The 18,295-nt window shown below is 44.2% G+C and overlaps 1 protein-coding gene and 1 long non-coding RNA gene across 2 annotated transcripts in view; one reads left to right on the forward strand and one right to left on the reverse strand.

Moving 5' to 3' along the window:
- The window catches only part of LOC121920464 (homeobox protein Hox-B1-like), a 33,396-nt gene extending 20,466 nt beyond the window's left edge, over nt 1–12,930 (reverse strand). The window contains exons 1-2 of the mRNA XM_042447605.1: nt 12,546–12,930; nt 5,124–5,293 (exon numbers count right to left, since the gene is read on the reverse strand). Coding sequence (XP_042303539.1) covers nt 5,124–5,293; nt 12,546–12,930 — 555 coding nt within the window. The remainder of the gene's footprint in view (nt 1–5,123; nt 5,294–12,545) is intronic.
- LOC121924375 lies at nt 9,219–10,835 on the forward strand. Its single transcript, XR_006102580.1, has 3 exons — nt 9,219–9,539; nt 9,615–9,763; nt 9,876–10,835. It is a non-coding gene; the product is annotated as an uncharacterized LOC121924375 (long non-coding RNA).
- Nucleotides 12,931–18,295: the final 5,365 nt, after the last annotated feature.

Below are 18,295 nucleotides of genomic sequence, written 5' to 3' on the forward strand. Positions count from 1 at the left end.
CAACCCCCTGCCATGCAGGAAATCTTGCTACAATTACTTACTTCCACCTGCTCCCTTCTGCTTCCAGATCCTCTGAAAGCTTGAATCTTGAAATAAAGAAAGTTAATGCTCACACAGCATTATTTAAGTGGAAATATCCATTTTGAATTCTGCTGTTTTCTGATTAACCCTCCCCCCCCGCCTTTCAGATGCATTCAGCTGTTGAGAAAACCAATACATTGGTTCTCATATTTAAATACTTCAGTAGTTTTTCTAATTAGACAATGATTTGGACTATGAAGTAGACTGAATAGAATTTCTCCTCACCCATTTGACTCATCTATTGTCCTTCATTCACCCCTCCTTCCCTGAGATCAACAAAAGAGTAACTCTCTCATGATGGCAGAAAACCAAAAACCACTTGCTCTCAAATAATTTCCATGACATCAAGGGAACATTTAAAAAGTAAATGTTTTGTGGATTGCAACACTTTGTGGTCCAACTTTACCTGGCCCAGCTGTATGACCCCTAGTCATCTTCTCACAGGCCTAAATACCCTGCAGGTACCAGATTTTATCTGTTCTTGGAAGCTAAAAAGGATTGGCCCTGGTTAATACTTGGATGGGGGACTGACAACAAATCCACATGTTGTAGACTATATTTCAGAGAAAGGAACTGGCAAAACTACATTTGAGTCTCCCTTTCCTAAGAAAACCCTATGGGATCACCATAAGTCATAAGATAGAAACCTTGCAGGTGTGCGTGCGCATGCACAAACAGACACAGACACTCACTCCTTTTCCCAATCTATTTCCCCTGCCCCTGTGTTTTAATGGCCTGAAGGCACATAATGTTCTCCTGAAAGTAAGCAAGTGTTGTCCTCTACGCTTCTGGGCTGGAAGGCTCTCTAGGAACTGTTCTTAAGGAATTCTAAAATTCAGGGAAGACTGTAGTGTAAGTCTAAGAAATAGGCAAGGCTGAGATAAAATATCAGTCAATTCAAATTTTAATTTATTAACTCATATCCCCCCCACATTGTTTGCTTATATAATTCAAACACAAATACAGTTATACAAATAATAAATACACAACAAACCCGTATAATTCTTCTGATAGTCTAGGCAAATTAGAGGTAGAGCTTTTGTAATAGCGTTCCTATTTTCTATAGGTTTTTGAGTGCACAAAGTGTCTATTATCTTTGTATTGGACAAACAGTGCACTTCTTGTCTTCTGGACTGTAGCATTCCTTTCTGGGCATTAGAAATTTGGGCAATATTAATCAGAGGGCTGGAGGAATGGGAGCTCAGTGGCTGAGAGGCAAAATGTGCGTTCACCTAGACAGAACAATTGAATTAGTGGAAGGAACTGATATAAGTGCTGGCTTACGAAGTTACCATGTATGCAATGGGTCTAACTGAGTACAATAGGTGGATTTAGGATGGAGTGCCCCATGTTTAATCTCCATCAGCAAAGTCAACACTTGGAAGACAAAGGATGTCTTTGCAAGTTATTGGGACTGCTGAAGCTTTAATATTCTTAATGGTTTTGGATAAAGAAAACCTGAAACACTGGTGTAAAGTTATCATTCTTTGGTGGATTTTTTATTTTGCTGTATTTTACTGCATGGTCAACATGGCTGCCCCTGAATATGTTTCCTGAAACACTGTGTAGCCATAATTCTTGACTTTGTTGCAGGAGTTTTTCTATTTTGAATTAATGTCTGGATTCTTTGAATTGTTATTCATCAGTTATTCTTTTTCTCCTCTAAACAGCAGCTGGATTTTTTGCCCCAACTCAAGATCTCCATCCTTCTCCCTTTGCATATGATTCTGAATAACAACCTGCTTCTCTCCTTCTTCCATCTTACTCCAGTCTATCTCTGTTTTATAACAATGACCTGGACACATTTGCTCCACATGATAGATGTTATAGAAGTGGTCTCTTCAAAGCCTGCCTGCAAGACTTGTTATAACTGTAACTTTATTGTTTTATGTCAATGGAGATTGTTATGGTTTATGGCAGAAACAATTAAAAACTTGGGCTCCAAGAACAGTGCAGTCTTCTGTACCATTTCTCCAAATATTATCACTCTTGGGATAAATGTTTCAACTGCCAAGTGGATGGGACAGATGCTGATACTCATCTTGTCAAAATCTTTGCTGAAGCACTTCTTGTTCCCAATACTGCTTAGTATTACAGACTGTAACTGTTCCCCTTTCTCTTTTCTTGATACAGTTGTTTTATATTATAAGTTCACAAGTGGAAGATGAAGAAAATCTTGCACTGACTTGGCCAAACAATTTTGTCAACCATTGACATCAAACAGCTAGCATTAACTTGCAGTGGAATATGAGCCAATTCCTAAGTGCAAACACTCATCATGATATAGTTAGCCATAATAGCAAGGAGAGACCAATAATGCAGATCAACAAGCTACTTATAGCAGTTTTCATCTCCACCATGAGCAGATCTTTTGTAAAGCTAATGGATTACAATTGCTCACTGAAGATTATGCCAACCCAAAATACTTTGCATTTCAACAGAGATAGCTGGCAATAATGCACTATTGTTTGGGGGGGGGATCCATAGCTCCAAACTACTGTGAAAACTGCAAATAATTTTAAAGGGGGGAAAGAAAGTGGGGCAAGGAAGGGAAAATATAGAATATCCTCATCCCTGCTGATAAAAAAAAAAAAATCTGCACTTGACCTTTATGAGCTGTGGTTCAATTGTGGTATTGCCTCATTGTCAAAATGTAGTAGGTTGGGAAGGACAGGTGGGTCACAGAAACCTTTGGGATGAGTCTCTTGTTACCATCCATAACTTTTGAGGAAATTGTTATGACAGAAAAAAGCAAAAAGGGGTTTGCCTCTTGGTTGGTACCATGAAGTCAACATATAATACTAGTAATGCCTCCTTAGTGGCATCATTGTCTTGAAAATGTAAATTGATGGGTTGGTTGCACATAATACCTGCTTATTTATGTACTAGAGAAGTTCTTAAGATGACATGCCCAAAGTATTGTATGATGTGTGCCAAGAATATTTATTAGCTAATAATTACTACACAAACTGATAACCATTTGTAGAAACATCAACACACAATCCTTTTGTAGAAACATCAACACACAAGAATGTAAGAAGAGCTATACTGGCTTAAAGAGCTTTAACACTAAGTGGTGTGTTGTTTTTTTATATGAGCAAAACCCACTTGTTCAGCTGCAGTAGTGATAATAAATGCCCAGACATTTGTTATCACTTTGTACTGCATCCAAAGAAGTGAGTTTATATCTACGAAAATAAAAATCAGTTAGTCTTAAAGATGGTGCCACATTTATTTGTTTCTTTTTTCTCTCGCTTCCTTCATCTTTTTTATGCTGCAGAAGACTAACATAGCTACTTCTCTGGATTATATAGAAATCCTATAAGGTCCAGCATTCTGGTCCCATGGTGGCCATCCAAATGTTTCTAGGTAGCTCACAAATAGTGCACGAGCATAATCTTGTCCTTCAGTTTGCTTATACATTATTGAACTGAACAGAATATTAACAAAGATATATATTGTACTGAAGACACTTGATGATGTTTGGTATCTATGCAGTCAAATCTTGCAATGGAACATGTTCCTCTGGATTCTAACTATGCATTCTATTCATGTTTATATCATATCATATCATGTTTGATCTTTCACAAATTTGCCTGATGAAGAAGGCTGTGGAGCTTTCAAAGCTTGCATTGTGTACTTTGTGCATTTTGGTTGGGCAATAAAAGTATCACTGTTTTTGGATGTTATTGTACTTTGCTGTATGGCCAACACAGCTATCCCTGGAAATGTTTTATGCACATTTATGTAAAAGGTAAATTAGACTCACATTTAGTGACTTGAGAGTAACACCAGGGATGTCATTATTTGGGGAGGGGGGGAGTAAATAAGTGTGTTACTCCCCCCCCTTCTTCCCCTTCTTAAATTTTCCTTCAATCCTCAAATTTCTAACATTGCAGTAACTTTAAATTTTAGTTCAGCATTTAAAATGCAGTTTAAGTGTCCAAACAAAAGGGGCATGCAACATTACCAATGGGTTGCAGACACAGCACCTGAAAGAGCTCTGGGTATGAATGATTTTCACTGACTCTTCAGTGCTAGAAATTCAGGGCCTAAAGGAAAAGAATTCATTAGAAGACAGAATTCTTATTTAGGGGCAACGTCTTCCTCCTCCAATAGCTACACTCCTGAGTAATACCAAGATCCTGTATATGTCTATTTAGAAGGAAGTCATGCAGTGCAGCTTACTCCTACATTTAAAAAAAAGGGACATAGTTTAGCTCACTTCCAATGGACTTCTGAACAGACATTCAAAGAGTCATGTTAATAGAGATCTAAAATATGAAGAGTGATGAGAACTTAGCAAAACTATTTTCGTGGACTACAACTCCCAGAATCCCTGTGTTGGCTGGGGGATTCTGGGAGCTGTAGTCCAAAATGTAACATTTCCAGGCTCCAAGAATAACAAGGTAACGTGAGAAAGTAAGAGAAAGAACAGAGGTTGAAACTGAAGCATGTAAGCATGATAGGGCACTTTTGGAACCGCTCCTGTTGGAAAGTCCTTGTTGATGAAATTCCTTTGGTTCTTAGCATTGCTGAGCATTGGCGCAACCCAATGCAAATAACACTTCCACTGATCTGTACATCAGATGGTGCCCACAATTTAGGGTTCTACATGGTTATTATAAGAATTTCCACCAAGCTCTTATTCCTGTCCCCAGCTCCCAACACACTGAATTTTAAGTTACAATGCAATCTGATGTTTTCCATTTTCTTGAACTTAGTTGAGGAATGAATGTGTGGACTGGCATGGATGTCCCTAAATCTCTTTGGAAAAAACTTTTAAGGTACTCCTTCTAGGAACCTTTGAATTCTCACAAGGATGTAAAGGGCTTTGAGGGACATCTCTCTGTTTTCTTTCCCAGTCAAAGTGTAGTGGGGTTCTTATGGTTCCTGCTAGGAGAGGAAGGTAGAGAAGCAAAGTCTGTTTTTCCTGAAGATTAAGTATCCTGAGGATGGCAACCAACCACAGCTCCCCACAGAGGGCCCTCCCTCTCCTGTTTCTTCTGCTTCATCCTGCGGTTTTGGAACCAGATCTTTACCTGGGTCTCCTTGAGGCCTAAGGCTGAAGCAATCTCCACCCGACGGGCTCGGCTCAGGTATTTGCTGAAGTGAAATTCCTTCTCCAGCTCTGTCAACTGCTTGGTGGTAAAGCTGGTTCTGAGAGAGGATGATGGTGAAGTCACTTCCCCTGGGCTGCCCTGCGATTTCACTGAGGATGAAAAAGAGAAGGAAGCATCACATCAATTATGGCTCAGATTAAGTTTGTGTTTCCTCCCTCCCTTCCTCTTGGTTTTTATCCTTTTTCACTAAGTCCATTTTCAACACCCTCAAAAGATTTCCCCCCAGCCTGGAAGCATAATACAATCTAGATAGGCGATTTTTGTTTTGTTCTGTTTTTGCAAACCTGTGCCTGTTGAGGAATCTGTGGTGCAGAAACCTTGCAACATTGTCAAGAATGACTCACTGGGGCAAATGTGCTCTCTAGGCAGGCCTGTACTGGTTGTGCCTTCAGGATATAACTGGAGGGGTTCAAAGCACAAAGCTGGCCCTTGGACTCAGTGCTAAGCAAGAATATCCATGGAAATTATGCAAACTATACTCAGCCAGTCTTTTCTTGCCTTAGGCAAGATGGCAGCCCAGGCCAGACATTCTGGTTTAGTTCACTTCATTCACTTCACACACGCACGCACACACAAACACCCATATATGTAATAACCAATATATCCATAGGACAAACACAAGATATTTTGCTGAGGCAAAAACCCAATACTGTATGGTGCCCATAGCTACATGCTGATTGATCTGGCAGCTGAAAACTTACAATGCTCTGACATTGGCTTTGGCACAGGGTCCTCCTGAAGAAAGCAGGTAAGCTTAGAGAGGTATGCTTTGATTGAGAGTTCCTGCATGGCAGGGGGTTGGACTGGATGGCTCTTGTGGTCTCTTCCAACTCTATGATTCTATGTTTCTAGGGACATATTGCCCACAACTCTATCCTCCAAAACCCTTGACCCCACATGCCAGCTTCCCAGTATCTAGTGGTGGCTGGCAGTTCACATGTCAGTGGGGAGATGAGTGTCCATATCCCCAGATCCAAGACTTGGCCAGATACCCTCTGACCTGAACAGTTGCTTTTATATTTGAATTAGGGATTGTGCTATTGCTTCACATATATTCACATATTTGATTTGCAGAGGTAAAAGAACCACAGTCTAACAACCCAGGCAATCCAAATGCCTCCTATTTATAGGGAATGGATAGTGTCCATTTAGGCAAGGGTTGACCTGAGGAATCAGGTTCATTAGAAACCAGCCAATCCTTGTGCCAGTAAGAACCACCGGTAGGTGAATATTAGGAAATCTGGAAAAACTTACAGGGACATACCTGTACTATTTCTTCACTGATTTGGCTGTTGGTGGCACTTCTCCCTTTCTCTTTGTTTTATGAGGCCCATTTCACACATTATCACAGGTGTTATTGTTATGTGCCTCAGAGTCATTTTTGACATGGCAACCCTAAGACAATCAGAGGCTTTTCTTGGCAGGTTTCTTCAGAAGGGGCTTGCCATTGCCATCCTCTGAGGCTGAGAGACTGTGACTTCCCAAGGTCATCCAGTGAGTTTCTTATGCTCAAGCTGGGAATTGAATCCTGATCACCAAAGTTGTAGTCCAACCAGGAACTGGAGCCAATCATGGTTTCCTATGTTTGGCAATTTGGGAGGCAGTGGTCCGGTTTCCAATTTTTAAACAACTTGCCCAATGTATTTCTTATGATCACTTAAGAACATTATAGAAAAACATAGGCTTCAGCCTTGTCTATTGGTCCTTACCAGAGCAGAACCATTGAACCAATTGTCGACTGGTGACTCAGCATTTGGGTAAATCCCATTGATTCAGTGGGGTGCTGTATAGGCATCAGGTGCCATGGAAATTCAAACAGCTTAACAAAAATGGATTGGATGTTTATTGCTGCCACAAGAGTGAGGCGGCCAGAAAATATGATGCTGCTGTCTGCCTAAAAAAAGGCAGGGCTCCAGTCTCATAGCCTCAGTTACAAGTACAGTAATCATAGGATGTTGTTGTTGTTGTTGTTGTTGTGCTCCTTCAAGTCATTTTGGAGTTATGTTGCCCATATAGTACCATAGGGTTTTCTTGGCAAGATGTCTTCAGAGAAGGTCTGCCATTGCCTTCCTCTGAGGCTGAGAAAAGAAGACTTTTCAAGGTCATCCAAGTAGGTTACATGGGATACCTTTGTCCAAATAGTGTAACAGGGACTATCTCCCAATTAGATCAAATCAATGGGAATTTAGTAATGGGTTCCTGAAGCCAACAGAGGTTGCTGCCATAATAACAAACCTGCTAGGCTTTCAAGTGCCATACTGCAGAATGAATGCAGTTTGACACCACTTGAACTGCCAGGGCTCAGTGCCATGGAATCCTGGGATTTTGTACTGGGTTGTAGCACCAAAGTTCTCTGACAGGGAAGGCTAGGTATCCCACAAAACTACACACCCCAGAATTCCATAACATGGAGTCATGGCAAAGTGGTGTCAAACTGCTTTATTTCTGCAGTGTGGCAGCAGCCACAGATCTTTTTTGAGATTAGTCTGAATGGCTGGGGCTGTCAAAGGTTGAGCGATTCTTTTATTCCTGTCTTGTTTCCAACCCCCCCCCCCCCCCTTTCAGCATGGCTGCCCTAAGAGGGACCATGCACACCCCTCCCTAAGCATAACTCACTCTCCCTGCTCTGCCTCAATCCCTCCCTTAAACTAAGGCAGATCCAAAACTTGCAAGGGCTCCGTCTTTTTCCTCCAGCAGGATGGACTTCTGAGAGGCAAACTTCACTTTCCGACTTTTTGGAAGGGCTGAAGAAACACCCGCCACCCCTTTTGAAAGGCATGGACTCACTTGAAAAGGGGCAAGAGCTTCCACAGATGTCAGAGCGGTGTGTTTTGAAAGATCTGTACAAAAATAATACTGTAGTTGGTTTAAAAAAATTACCCTCCTTTGAAATAAAAACCAAGTCCCTTCTTTCATCCCCCCTCCTTGCTCCCAAGACTTTTGTGAATCAGACTCCTCCATTCTGTCTTCTGCATCGTAGAAGTCTTAACTCCGATTTGCTTTCCCTTCCCTCTGCCCTTGCACACTTCTCTCAGCCTCAAATGAGAGAGGATGGTCTTGCAAAACCTTTCAAAAAGACAGCCAAACCTCCCTTCTGCCCTCTCTATCTCCCCTGGAATTTCTTCCTTTCTCCTCTCTGGATAGGGCCCATCCACCATTCAGATCCTCTCCCTTGCTTCCTTTTTTTCCAGGCTTCGAAACTGATACTAACAATCCCAGGAAAACACAGAAAGGGCTTGCATTGACGTCGGCGACACAGTTTTCTGGATTTGGTCCCAAACAGCTCTATAACTCCCTATCCATTTCTACAGCTTATTAAATACGAATTCATATTTTCCCATAGCATTGGATGAGCCTTCGCTTTTTAAAAATGACCCCACAATTACATAGAAATAGGGCGACTCTTTCTGTCTTTCTTTCTTGCTTGCTTGCTTGCTTTCTTTCAAGGGGATGTATATTATACAAATAGACACACCAGAATTTGGATTTTTTTAATTAAAAAAAGAGGAAGGCGATCTTATTTTAAAATTGGACACCAGAAGAGAAAACATATTTTTCTACAAAGAAGGAGTCACACCGATAGGGACCACCACCGCCGTCGTTCCGAGCAGAAAATGCATTTTACAAGTTTTGAGAGGTCTGAAAATGCAAACGATGGTGGCCTCTTCTACCTTTCCAGTTTCAAGCAAGGGACAGTGCGATCCTTGGCGTGTCTCCTCACACAGTAAACCCCACAGAAGCCCGTCCATGAGACTTATGCCAAAATTAAGTGGGTCCCTAAAACGGCAGGCGCCAAGATTTCAGATCACCCCCGTGTCACTTTACACTGTCATCTGATCCGATTTGCTCAATTGCTCTGGTTCGCTGGCAGTAAATAAAAACGATCAACGCCTCTCATAAATTAGTTGAGACATATTTGTAAATTTAAAAGGAAAAGAAGAAAGAAAGAAAGAAAGAAAGAAAGAAAGAAAGAGATTTTTAAAAATGCTTCAGGTGAGTTCTTGAAAATTTCCATTTAGTTTCATTTCCAGCAAGCGGTTTTGTACAGGAAAAGAACGGTATTTTAGATGTAGAAACTGACTGGCAAATGAATTCTGAGATCGTTTCCATGAAAGAAAGAGAGAGAGAGAGAGAGAAAGGAAGGAAGGAAGGAAGGAAGGAAGGAAGGAAAAGAGAGACAAAAGCTTTTCGGATGCTTTTCAAGAGGCAAAATGCTGTCTGCCAATTTGTTTGTTTTTAATCGTCCAGATCAGATTCATAGGTCGAAAGGAGAAAGAAAGGAGAAAGGAGGAAGGGGGAAAGGAAGGAAGGAGTAAAGGAGGAAGGAACAGAAAGGTAAGAGTTTTTCAGGTGGTTTCAAGTGGCAAAATACTATTTGCCAATTTGTTGGATTTTAATCTTGCGGATCAGTTTCACAGGTCCTGAGAGAAAGAAGAGCGAAATAGAGAAAGAGGAAAAAGAGAGAGAGAGAAGAGAGAAAGGAGGGAAGGAAGGAAGGAACAGAGAGACAAGAGCTTTTTCGGATGCTTTCAACTGGCAAAATGCTACACGGGGAAAATGTATGTATTTCGGGCAAGAAAAGGGTTTTGTTAGTGGATCGGTAGGCAGAAGATGCATATTATTAGAAGAATCGGGCCATGTCTATGTGTGTGTTTGTGTGTGTTTGCACAGGGCTGAGTCTGACTGGAAATCCCTCTGAAATGGAGAAGGGGCTCCGATTCCAAGGGCTCCCTCCTCTTGCTTCCCGTGTATTTTACAGTGCAAGGGCTGGAGCCAGGCTGGCGACCAGGAGATCTGTCAAAGCCTCCCAGGGCACTCCTCCTCCGGTCTGGAGTTAGGGAACTTTTCTAAGCCTCTTGCTTCTCTCTGGTGCCACAACAAACGCCCCTTCCCAGAATTCCAGAGCATGGAGCGATGGCAGTTAAAGTGGTCTCAGACCGGATTATTTCCGCAGTGCGGATGCAGCCTGAGTCCACCCCTCCCAGGGCTGAAGAGTCTCTCCTGCTTGGTCCTTTCTGTCCTTCCCCCCAAGCAAAAGAAGAGAAACATCTACGAAGGAGGAAACGCAGCAACAACTGGGTCAACAACAACAACAACAACAACAAAAGCCATTTCCAGCCCAAATCCTCCCAAATATCACCCCATACAAACCCGTATTAACGAAAGTGACAGCCTCTCTTTTAATCCTGATTTGTTTTAAAAACTTTTTTTTAGAGCTACATCGCAGAGGCAGGGATTCAGGGGGTTAAATCCGAAGAGTTTAGAAGTTTCTGAAAGCTTTCTGGGATTTCTGTTCCTGGCCGGGTGGCGGCAAAGAAATGGCCATAAAGAAACGCATGACAACTTGGCTGCCCAAACTCACCAGCCCCCCAGGCAGACTTGTCCAAATGTTTTGCTTTGAAGATGCTACTCAGAATAGTAGAGAAGAGGGGGCTTTGGACAGGCCCGACTTTGTTGCAACGAGGGTTTAATTTATTTTTTTTAAAAAAGAAAAAAAAAAAAAATAATTAAAATAATTAAACTAAAACTCAAGGTGTCCGAAGGCTGCAGTCTTACTGCGTTTGGTTCAGGACGCTTGATCGGATTTGGATCCAAAAGCATCCTGACATTACAGCTTCTTTCTGGTTTAATGTGAATAAATATTTCTTTCTCCATCCACCAACTACACACTTGTGCGTTGTATGGGTGAAGTACCAATTGCGATAGATCTCTTAAAGAGCGGGCTCCCATCAACCAGTGTTTCGTGGATGTTGCCGTACTTTGCTCCATGGCCAACCCGGCTCCCCCTGGATATCTTTTCCAGATTAGATGTGGTTTGAGTGTTGGGCCAGAACTCTGGAAACCTGGGTTCGAAAGTCCAGTATAAAAACTCACTAGGTAACCTTGGCCAAGTCACACTCTCTCAGCCTCAGAACACGGCAATGGAAAAACCCCTCTGAAGAAATACAGTATGCCATATATTTGCACTAGGGTGGCTATAAATCAAAAATGACTTGGAGGTACATAACAATAACTGTGGTAATGGGCCTCAGAGAGGAGGCACACAACAACAAATACATGCATAGAGGTTATATGTAGTATGTACTACTAACTGTGACTTAGTGGTGGGAGTGGTGGAGACAGGGATCTGAATCCCCCTGGGTCATGGGAACCCACTGGGTGACTTGAGGAGAGTCACACTCTCTCAGCCTCAGAGGGAGGCAAAAACCCCTCTGAACACATCTTGCCAAGAAACCCCTGTGATAAGCTTGCTTTAGGGGTCGCCATAAATCGAAAACAACAGCAGCAGTATGGACTATTCACAGGTGGCATAGCGGTTTAAACGCTGGATCCCGACTCTAGAGGATTTGGACAAGTCACACTCTCTCAGCCTTGGAGGAAGGCAATGGCAAACCTGCCCTGAACTAACCTTGCCAAGAAAACCCCAGGACAGGGTCGCCTTAGGGTCGCCATAAGTCAGACACAACTTGGAGGCATACTCACACTTTCTTTTTCCTTTAAGGACGGATTCAACTTCTAGTCTCCAGAGTCCCAGTCCAACATGCAGACCAGGTTGCCTTAGGGCTGCCACAAGTCGGGAAGGGCTTGAAGGCACACAACAACAACAATAGCAACAACAACAACAAGAAGGCATGTATATGTGTGTGTGTGTGTGTGTGTGTATAGCATCTATACTCACACACACATACACCAGTATGCATAATTGTTGCCTTCGGGTGGCTATAAGTCGGGAAGGACTTCAAGGCACGCAACAATAACAAGACGTGTGTGTGTGTGTGTATACATATGTAGTATATATACTCTCTCTCACACACATACACACACTTTCTTTTTCATTTAAGAACAAATTCGACCCCTGATCTCCAGAGTGCGATTCATTCTTACCATGTTTGTCTTAGGGCCGACGTAAGTCGGAAAGGACTTGAAGGCACACAAGAAGAAGTGTGTGTGTGTGTGTGTGTATACAAACACACACATACCCACACCCATATATATATATATACACATACACACACACACACACACACACACACACACACACACACACACAGAGTCTGTGCACTCCCACCCTTCCTTCTTCATTGAAGAATGGATCCGACCCCTGGCCTTCCGGGTCCTGAGTCCCCCCTTCAAAGCCTTGCCCCCCGTTGCTTTGGGGGCACCATAAGTCGGGAAAAGCCCCCCAACCCTGTTCTGAGGAAGCCGCCTTGGGTCTAGGCAAGCTCCCAGGGGCTCCAGGGGCTCTCCCTCTCTGCCTCTGCGTCTCTAGAGAGGGATGCTTGGAGGAGGAAGGCAGAGGGCCCTCCTCCGGGGCAGGCTTTCCTTCCCCGGGGCCCTTACCTGGGCGGCCGCCGGGCGGAGGAGGAGGAGGAGGAGGCCTCCGAACTTTCATCCAGTCAAAAGTGTCCCTGCTGCTGCTGCTGCTGCTGCCGCTCCTCTCTTCCCGGGGGCTCCGGAGGCAGAAGCAGCAGCAGCATCCGCGCCCCTCCGGGCTGCGGGGGCTCCGGGGCTCCCTGCCCGAGGCAGAGCCCCAGGGAGGAGGGCCGGGCCCCTGGAGCTGCTCCCCGGCCGAGGGAGGAGGAGAGCGGGCCAGGCGGGCGGGCCAAGGCTGGGCCCAGGGGCAGGAGCCGGGCCGCGGGAGCTGGGCGGGAGAGCCCCCGGGGAAGAAGAAGGCCCTGGACCCCGCTGCCCCCCGCGGCCGCCCGGACCCCGGAGCCTGGCTCATGCTGCCCGGCCCCGGCCTCTGTGCCAAGGCCCCCCACAGCCCCCCCCGGGAGAAGGAGGAGGAGGAGGAGGAGGGGGCAGGGCCTGGGAGCTGGACGGGGAGGGCAGGCAGGACGCCGTCAGGGCCCCCAGGGAGGGGAGGGGAGGGGAGGGGCCAAGGGCCAGGGATCGCCCGGGGCAGGAGCGGGGGGGGGGCTGGCCCCGGAGGAGGAGGAGCCCAGGGAGGGGGAGGGGCCCTCTCCCGAAGGACGCCGGCAACGCTCCCCCCCCCCCCCCCCTGCCCCCCCCCCCCCCCCATTGTGGGCGAGTTGGCCCCGGGAAAGAGGAGCGGAGCCTCCTTTAGCACCGCTTCTCCAGTTTTGGAGCTGTGGCTCTCCTCTCCCCAGGATACCTTCCTCTCCCTCCTCATCCTCTTCCTCTTCTTCCTCCTCTTCTTCCTCCTCCTCCTCTCCATCTCCTTCTTCTTCTCCTCTTTTTCCTCCTCCTCTTCCTCTCCCTTCCTCTTCTTCTCCTCTCTATCTCTTTCCTCTCCTCCTCTCTTCCTCCTTCTTACTCTTCCTCTCCATCTCCTTCCTCTCCTCCTCTTTTTCCTCCCCCTCCTTCCTCCTCCTCTTCCCCTTCCTCCTCCTCTTCTTCATCTCCCTCCTCTCCTCCTCTTCCTCTTCATTTTCCTCTCCTCCTCCTCCTCTTCCTTTTCCTCTCCTCCTCCTCCTCTTCCTCCTCCTTCCTCTTGCTCTTCTTCCTCCTCCTCTTCTCCTCCTCCTCCTCCTCCTCCTCCTCCTTTTCCTCTCCTCCTCCTCCTCCTCCTCCTCCTCCTTCCTCTTCCTCTTCTTCCTCTTCCTTTTCCTCTCTTCCTCTTCCTCCTCCTCCTCCCAGGTGTAACTCAGCCCCTCCACCTTTCTTTCTCTCGCCGTAATGCGCCGCTTCATCTTAATTTAGCTGATGAAGTTTGCCATGACTTTTGCAATGAAAATGGATGCAGAGGCTGCCCTCTCTCTCCTCCTCTCTCTCTCTCTCTCTCTCTCTCTCAGGACTGAAAAAGAAAGAGAAAAAGAGAGGGGCGAGGAGGAGGAGAAGACCACCAACTTTATGACATCCCCCCCACCCCACAAAAAAGGGGGCCTGTGTGGTGATGCTGGGGCGTGGGAATAAGACACACAACCACAACTCTTTCTCCCAAAACGGAAAAGCCCTTCCAGCCATTCCTTGCCTAAGAGGAGCAATTCTGTTTAAAGCGAAAACGACGACATGCAGATGACCAGCCCGCAAGAGGCTGATGCTAAAGGCAATGCTGCTGGCATTACTGCCTCTCCTGCCTCCACCTGAGACAGCTGCCTCCTAGTGGAGGCCCTTTTGCTTTTGGACTGACACATTCTAATACAAGTTGACTGTGGGTTGGCTATTTCTGATGCCAATGGTGATGTTCGGGTGCTTGGTTTCATTTCGAAGGGGAATCTGTGGAGGATAAAGGCGAGTTCTGTGTCAGAGGCAGAGGGAGGGGAAATCAGGAGAGAGACTGAGAAGCATATTTCTTACAGGTGGGGGGGCAGGCTGATGGTAGCAGTAGAGGAGGAGTTTAAAAGTCCCTTCAACAAATATAATAACTGTTTAAATGATCAGGGAATGACAGGCAGCTGTAGAAACAGAGGCCACTTTCACCTGAAAAACAGCCTCAACAACCACCTAACAATAAATCACTATAAAAAACAATACCAATACAGAACGGTGATGTCTTCCTTCGGAGTCAAAGGTGCCCTCACCTTCTGTATTCCAAGCACGTTTTCTCAGGGACTGCCATTCCTGCTTCCGAGAAGGATTAATCTAAATTACTATTAATAAGGGACAGTTACAAGTTAATTGGCATTAAAATAATTCATTTCAATTTGTTAATATTAAATGAACAGATAGCACGCCTGCTTAAAACCAGCTCATGTACAGCTTGCTTTATTGGCAGGCTTGCAGGGCGGCAAGGGAGAGGCATCAAAAGGTCTGTGCGTCTGGAAAAACATAGGTAGTGGCCTAAGTGTGGGAGTGTACATAGGTCTATGGAAGCAAAGAATTCTATATGGTATGCAAGATGTAATACACACACACACACACATATATTCTTAATTATTGTTTTCATATATGATTTGTAATGGTCACAAGCAATAAGCTGCTATGAGTTAAAAGACCACAAGAACTCAGTGACTCCCCACTGAAATAGTTTCTCTGTGTTTTTGACTTGTAATGTCCCAAACAGAACATTACTGTTACAGAGTAATTGAACATGTATGTGTGAATAAGACCAAGGAGTAGCTGTTTGGGACATGCTCCCTCCAGTTCCAAAAGCTTTCCCACTGTTAGTACACAATCCCTGTTGTACCTGAAAAAGGATTTAAGTGCAGACCAATGAACAGTGTGTTATGTTTAGCCTGAGCAATTTGGATTTAAATCACCCTTTAGCTTTGAACTTGCCACTCAGTCTTCATTTCTCTGGCTGTAAAATAGGTCTAGTTGAGACAGAACTATAAAGCTGGCCACCCAGATGGATAACATTTTATATCTTAATAGAACAGATGAACTTAAAGCTGAGTCACTGACATTGTAAACAGGTTTTGGGATACTCACACCCAACTTGTTCTCACTTTTAAATGTATCCTGATGACCACTAGGAAAATCTAATAAAATGGTTAAATCTCACATCCTTGTGCTAATATATATAAATACAATCCTTTTTCTTGTGGCACATGTTAGATTTCAGTTCACTTCACTCTTCAGCTGGGTTGGTGAGGTATTCTGGTTTCCCATCTGTTGGCTACTTACAAAGCTAACTCTTTATGCCTGTGTGTCTGTGTGTTTTGGAGGAAGGAAAATCTGAATACATACAGAATTGTGTATCTAATTCATCCAGCAGTTCGCTTCCTCTTTGCTTGCCAGCCAAAATCTGGATGAGCCTGGAACACCTGCAATAAAGTAAGGATAAAGGGGAGGAAGAGAGGGAGGGAGGGAAATATCTGGTGGCAAATATTATCAATAAAAAATGAGTCAACGCATGCTTCAGTCTTTTGTGTTCCCTAAATTCAACCAGAGATGACAGGCTTGTCCTTTGCCAACACACCTGTGCTCTTGCACACATGCGGCCAGTCGATGATGACTTTGGTCTAATGCCACTAGAAGCAAGTGGAGGCAGCTCTTCTCTAAGAGGAAGCAGAATAGAAAGGCTTGCCCCCTTTTCTTCTAATGTAAATAAAGGATTTAATTTTAGTTTTACTTGTTCCTGTAGGCATTTGATTTCAGGGTTTGTTTTTTCCAGCTGTTGGAAGCATTGCATGCATTTATTTGTTGCCTTCTGAACATGACTGCCTCAAGGCATTTTGCTGCCTGAGGCAAAGAACAAAATGTCACCTCCCTCAGAGAGACAAAGGGATCTGTTATGGGGATGCAGGACAGGCTGCATAACACACACCATTCTGTCTTCCAGCACCTCACTGCCCCCAGCAGTTACCGCACTCTGCCAAATAGTAGGAGCGGCTCTTTCAAATAGAGAAAAACAAAGTGAGGACAGTCCTATGGCTGCGCTTCAGATGGAGGAACCTCCTCTAATACCAGCCACGGTCGGACCACTTCACTGCAAATGTAAATTAGTTCAAACTTTCATTCCCATCCACCAGAGGATGCTGGGAACTGTAGTTCTTGTTCTGGTGATAGAAGAGTCTCTGCCTGAGGACATCCAGAACTTCACTATTTAACAATTCCATCTGGTCGAGTGTCAGCATGTGGTCTCCCCAGGCAGTGGCATCACTAGGGTTGGCATGACCCACTGTGGTAACTCATAGTAACCCATGGGCCTTCTCCCATACCACACCATACAGAATCCTTAGTAATGGTTTTTTGTACTAATGTTACGCATGCATCATAACTCCCATATATCGATGAAAGTAATGGCAATAGCTGTGACAGAAACAACTAGCAAAATTAAAATTATACCTTTAAATTATAATAATATTGCAATTTACATTGCACAGCCTAAATATATTTACATGTACATTGTTACGTATGGTTAAAGTGAAAATTTGGTAAGACGTGATGTTTTTAAATAAATAAATAAAAATAATAATTAAGAAAATTAAACTGGGACCTCTCTCCTTTCTCCTCCCACTTAGCCTTGCTCCACTAAGACCATTGCTTCAGCATTTTAAAGGGATAGTTTGACACCACGTTACATGCTGTTGCTCCATCCTATAGAATAGTGGGATTTGTAGTTTTACAAATGTAAACTACTCAGAGTGTGGTGGAGTCTCCTTTGGGGGTCTTTAAACAAAGGCTGGACGTGGGGAATGCTTTGATTGAGAGTTGGACTGGATGGCCCTTGTGGTCTCTTCCAGTTCTATGATTATATGATTCTATTATTCTAAGCTTTTTAGTCTCTGCCAAAGAGTGCTGGTGCCTCACAAAACTACAAATCCCAAGATTCTGTAGGATGGAGCCATGGCAGTAAAAGTGGTGTCAAACTGCATTATTTCTATGGTGTAGATGCACCCTTACTCTTCCAATTATCAGCTTCTCAATCATATCTGTTTGTGAACAAATAATTTCCTTTGAAACAAGAGCAGAGAATCTTTCTTTTCTCTCCTACTGAAGGCCACATTAGAGGTGTACCAGAAGACCCTTTCATACTACACAGTTATAGCACCACAGTTCCACTTTAATAGCCATGGGAACATCCTATGGAATCCTCGTGTTTATTCTTTGGGGAGGAACTAAAGCTTTCTGGCTGAAAATTGTAAATCCCAGGATACCAAAGGATGTTATAGCAGTTAACGTAGAATCATAGTGTGATAACTGAGCAGTATGAAAAAGCACCAGAGCTAAAGCTGGGAAGAGCCAAAGGCAAAATTAAATGTTGCACACTATCTTACATCTTGTGCTGGGACAAAGGCAGGATATTGAATGAATGAATGAATGAATGAATGAATGAGAAGGTTGGCAGAACTCAAAATGGGAGGAATTATAAACTGGATCGAGAACCGTGTAAAATTTGGCTGTGGCTTGCAGAGGACCCTCAGGCTGCATCCACACTGCAGAATTAATGCAGTTTGACAGTGCGTTAACTGCCATGGCTCGATGCTGTGGTATTCTGGGGGTTGTAGTTTTGGGAGATATTTAGCCTTCTCTGTCAGAGAGCTCAGATGCCACAACAAACTACAAATCCCAGGATTCCATAGCATTGAGCCATGACAGTTAAAGCAGTGTCAAACTGCATTAATTCTGCAATTCAGATACAGCCTGAAACTTCAGGTTGCTCATCTTTGCTTTTCTATAAGGGTTGGCAGCCGTGTCTCTCTCGAAGGTTTTAGACTGCAACTTCAATAAAGGGGCTTACC

The sequence above is a fragment of the Sceloporus undulatus genome, chromosome 2 (genome assembly GCF_019175285.1).
Source record: "Sceloporus undulatus isolate JIND9_A2432 ecotype Alabama chromosome 2, SceUnd_v1.1, whole genome shotgun sequence".
In the NCBI taxonomy this organism is placed as follows: domain Eukaryota; kingdom Metazoa; phylum Chordata; class Lepidosauria; order Squamata; family Phrynosomatidae; genus Sceloporus; species Sceloporus undulatus.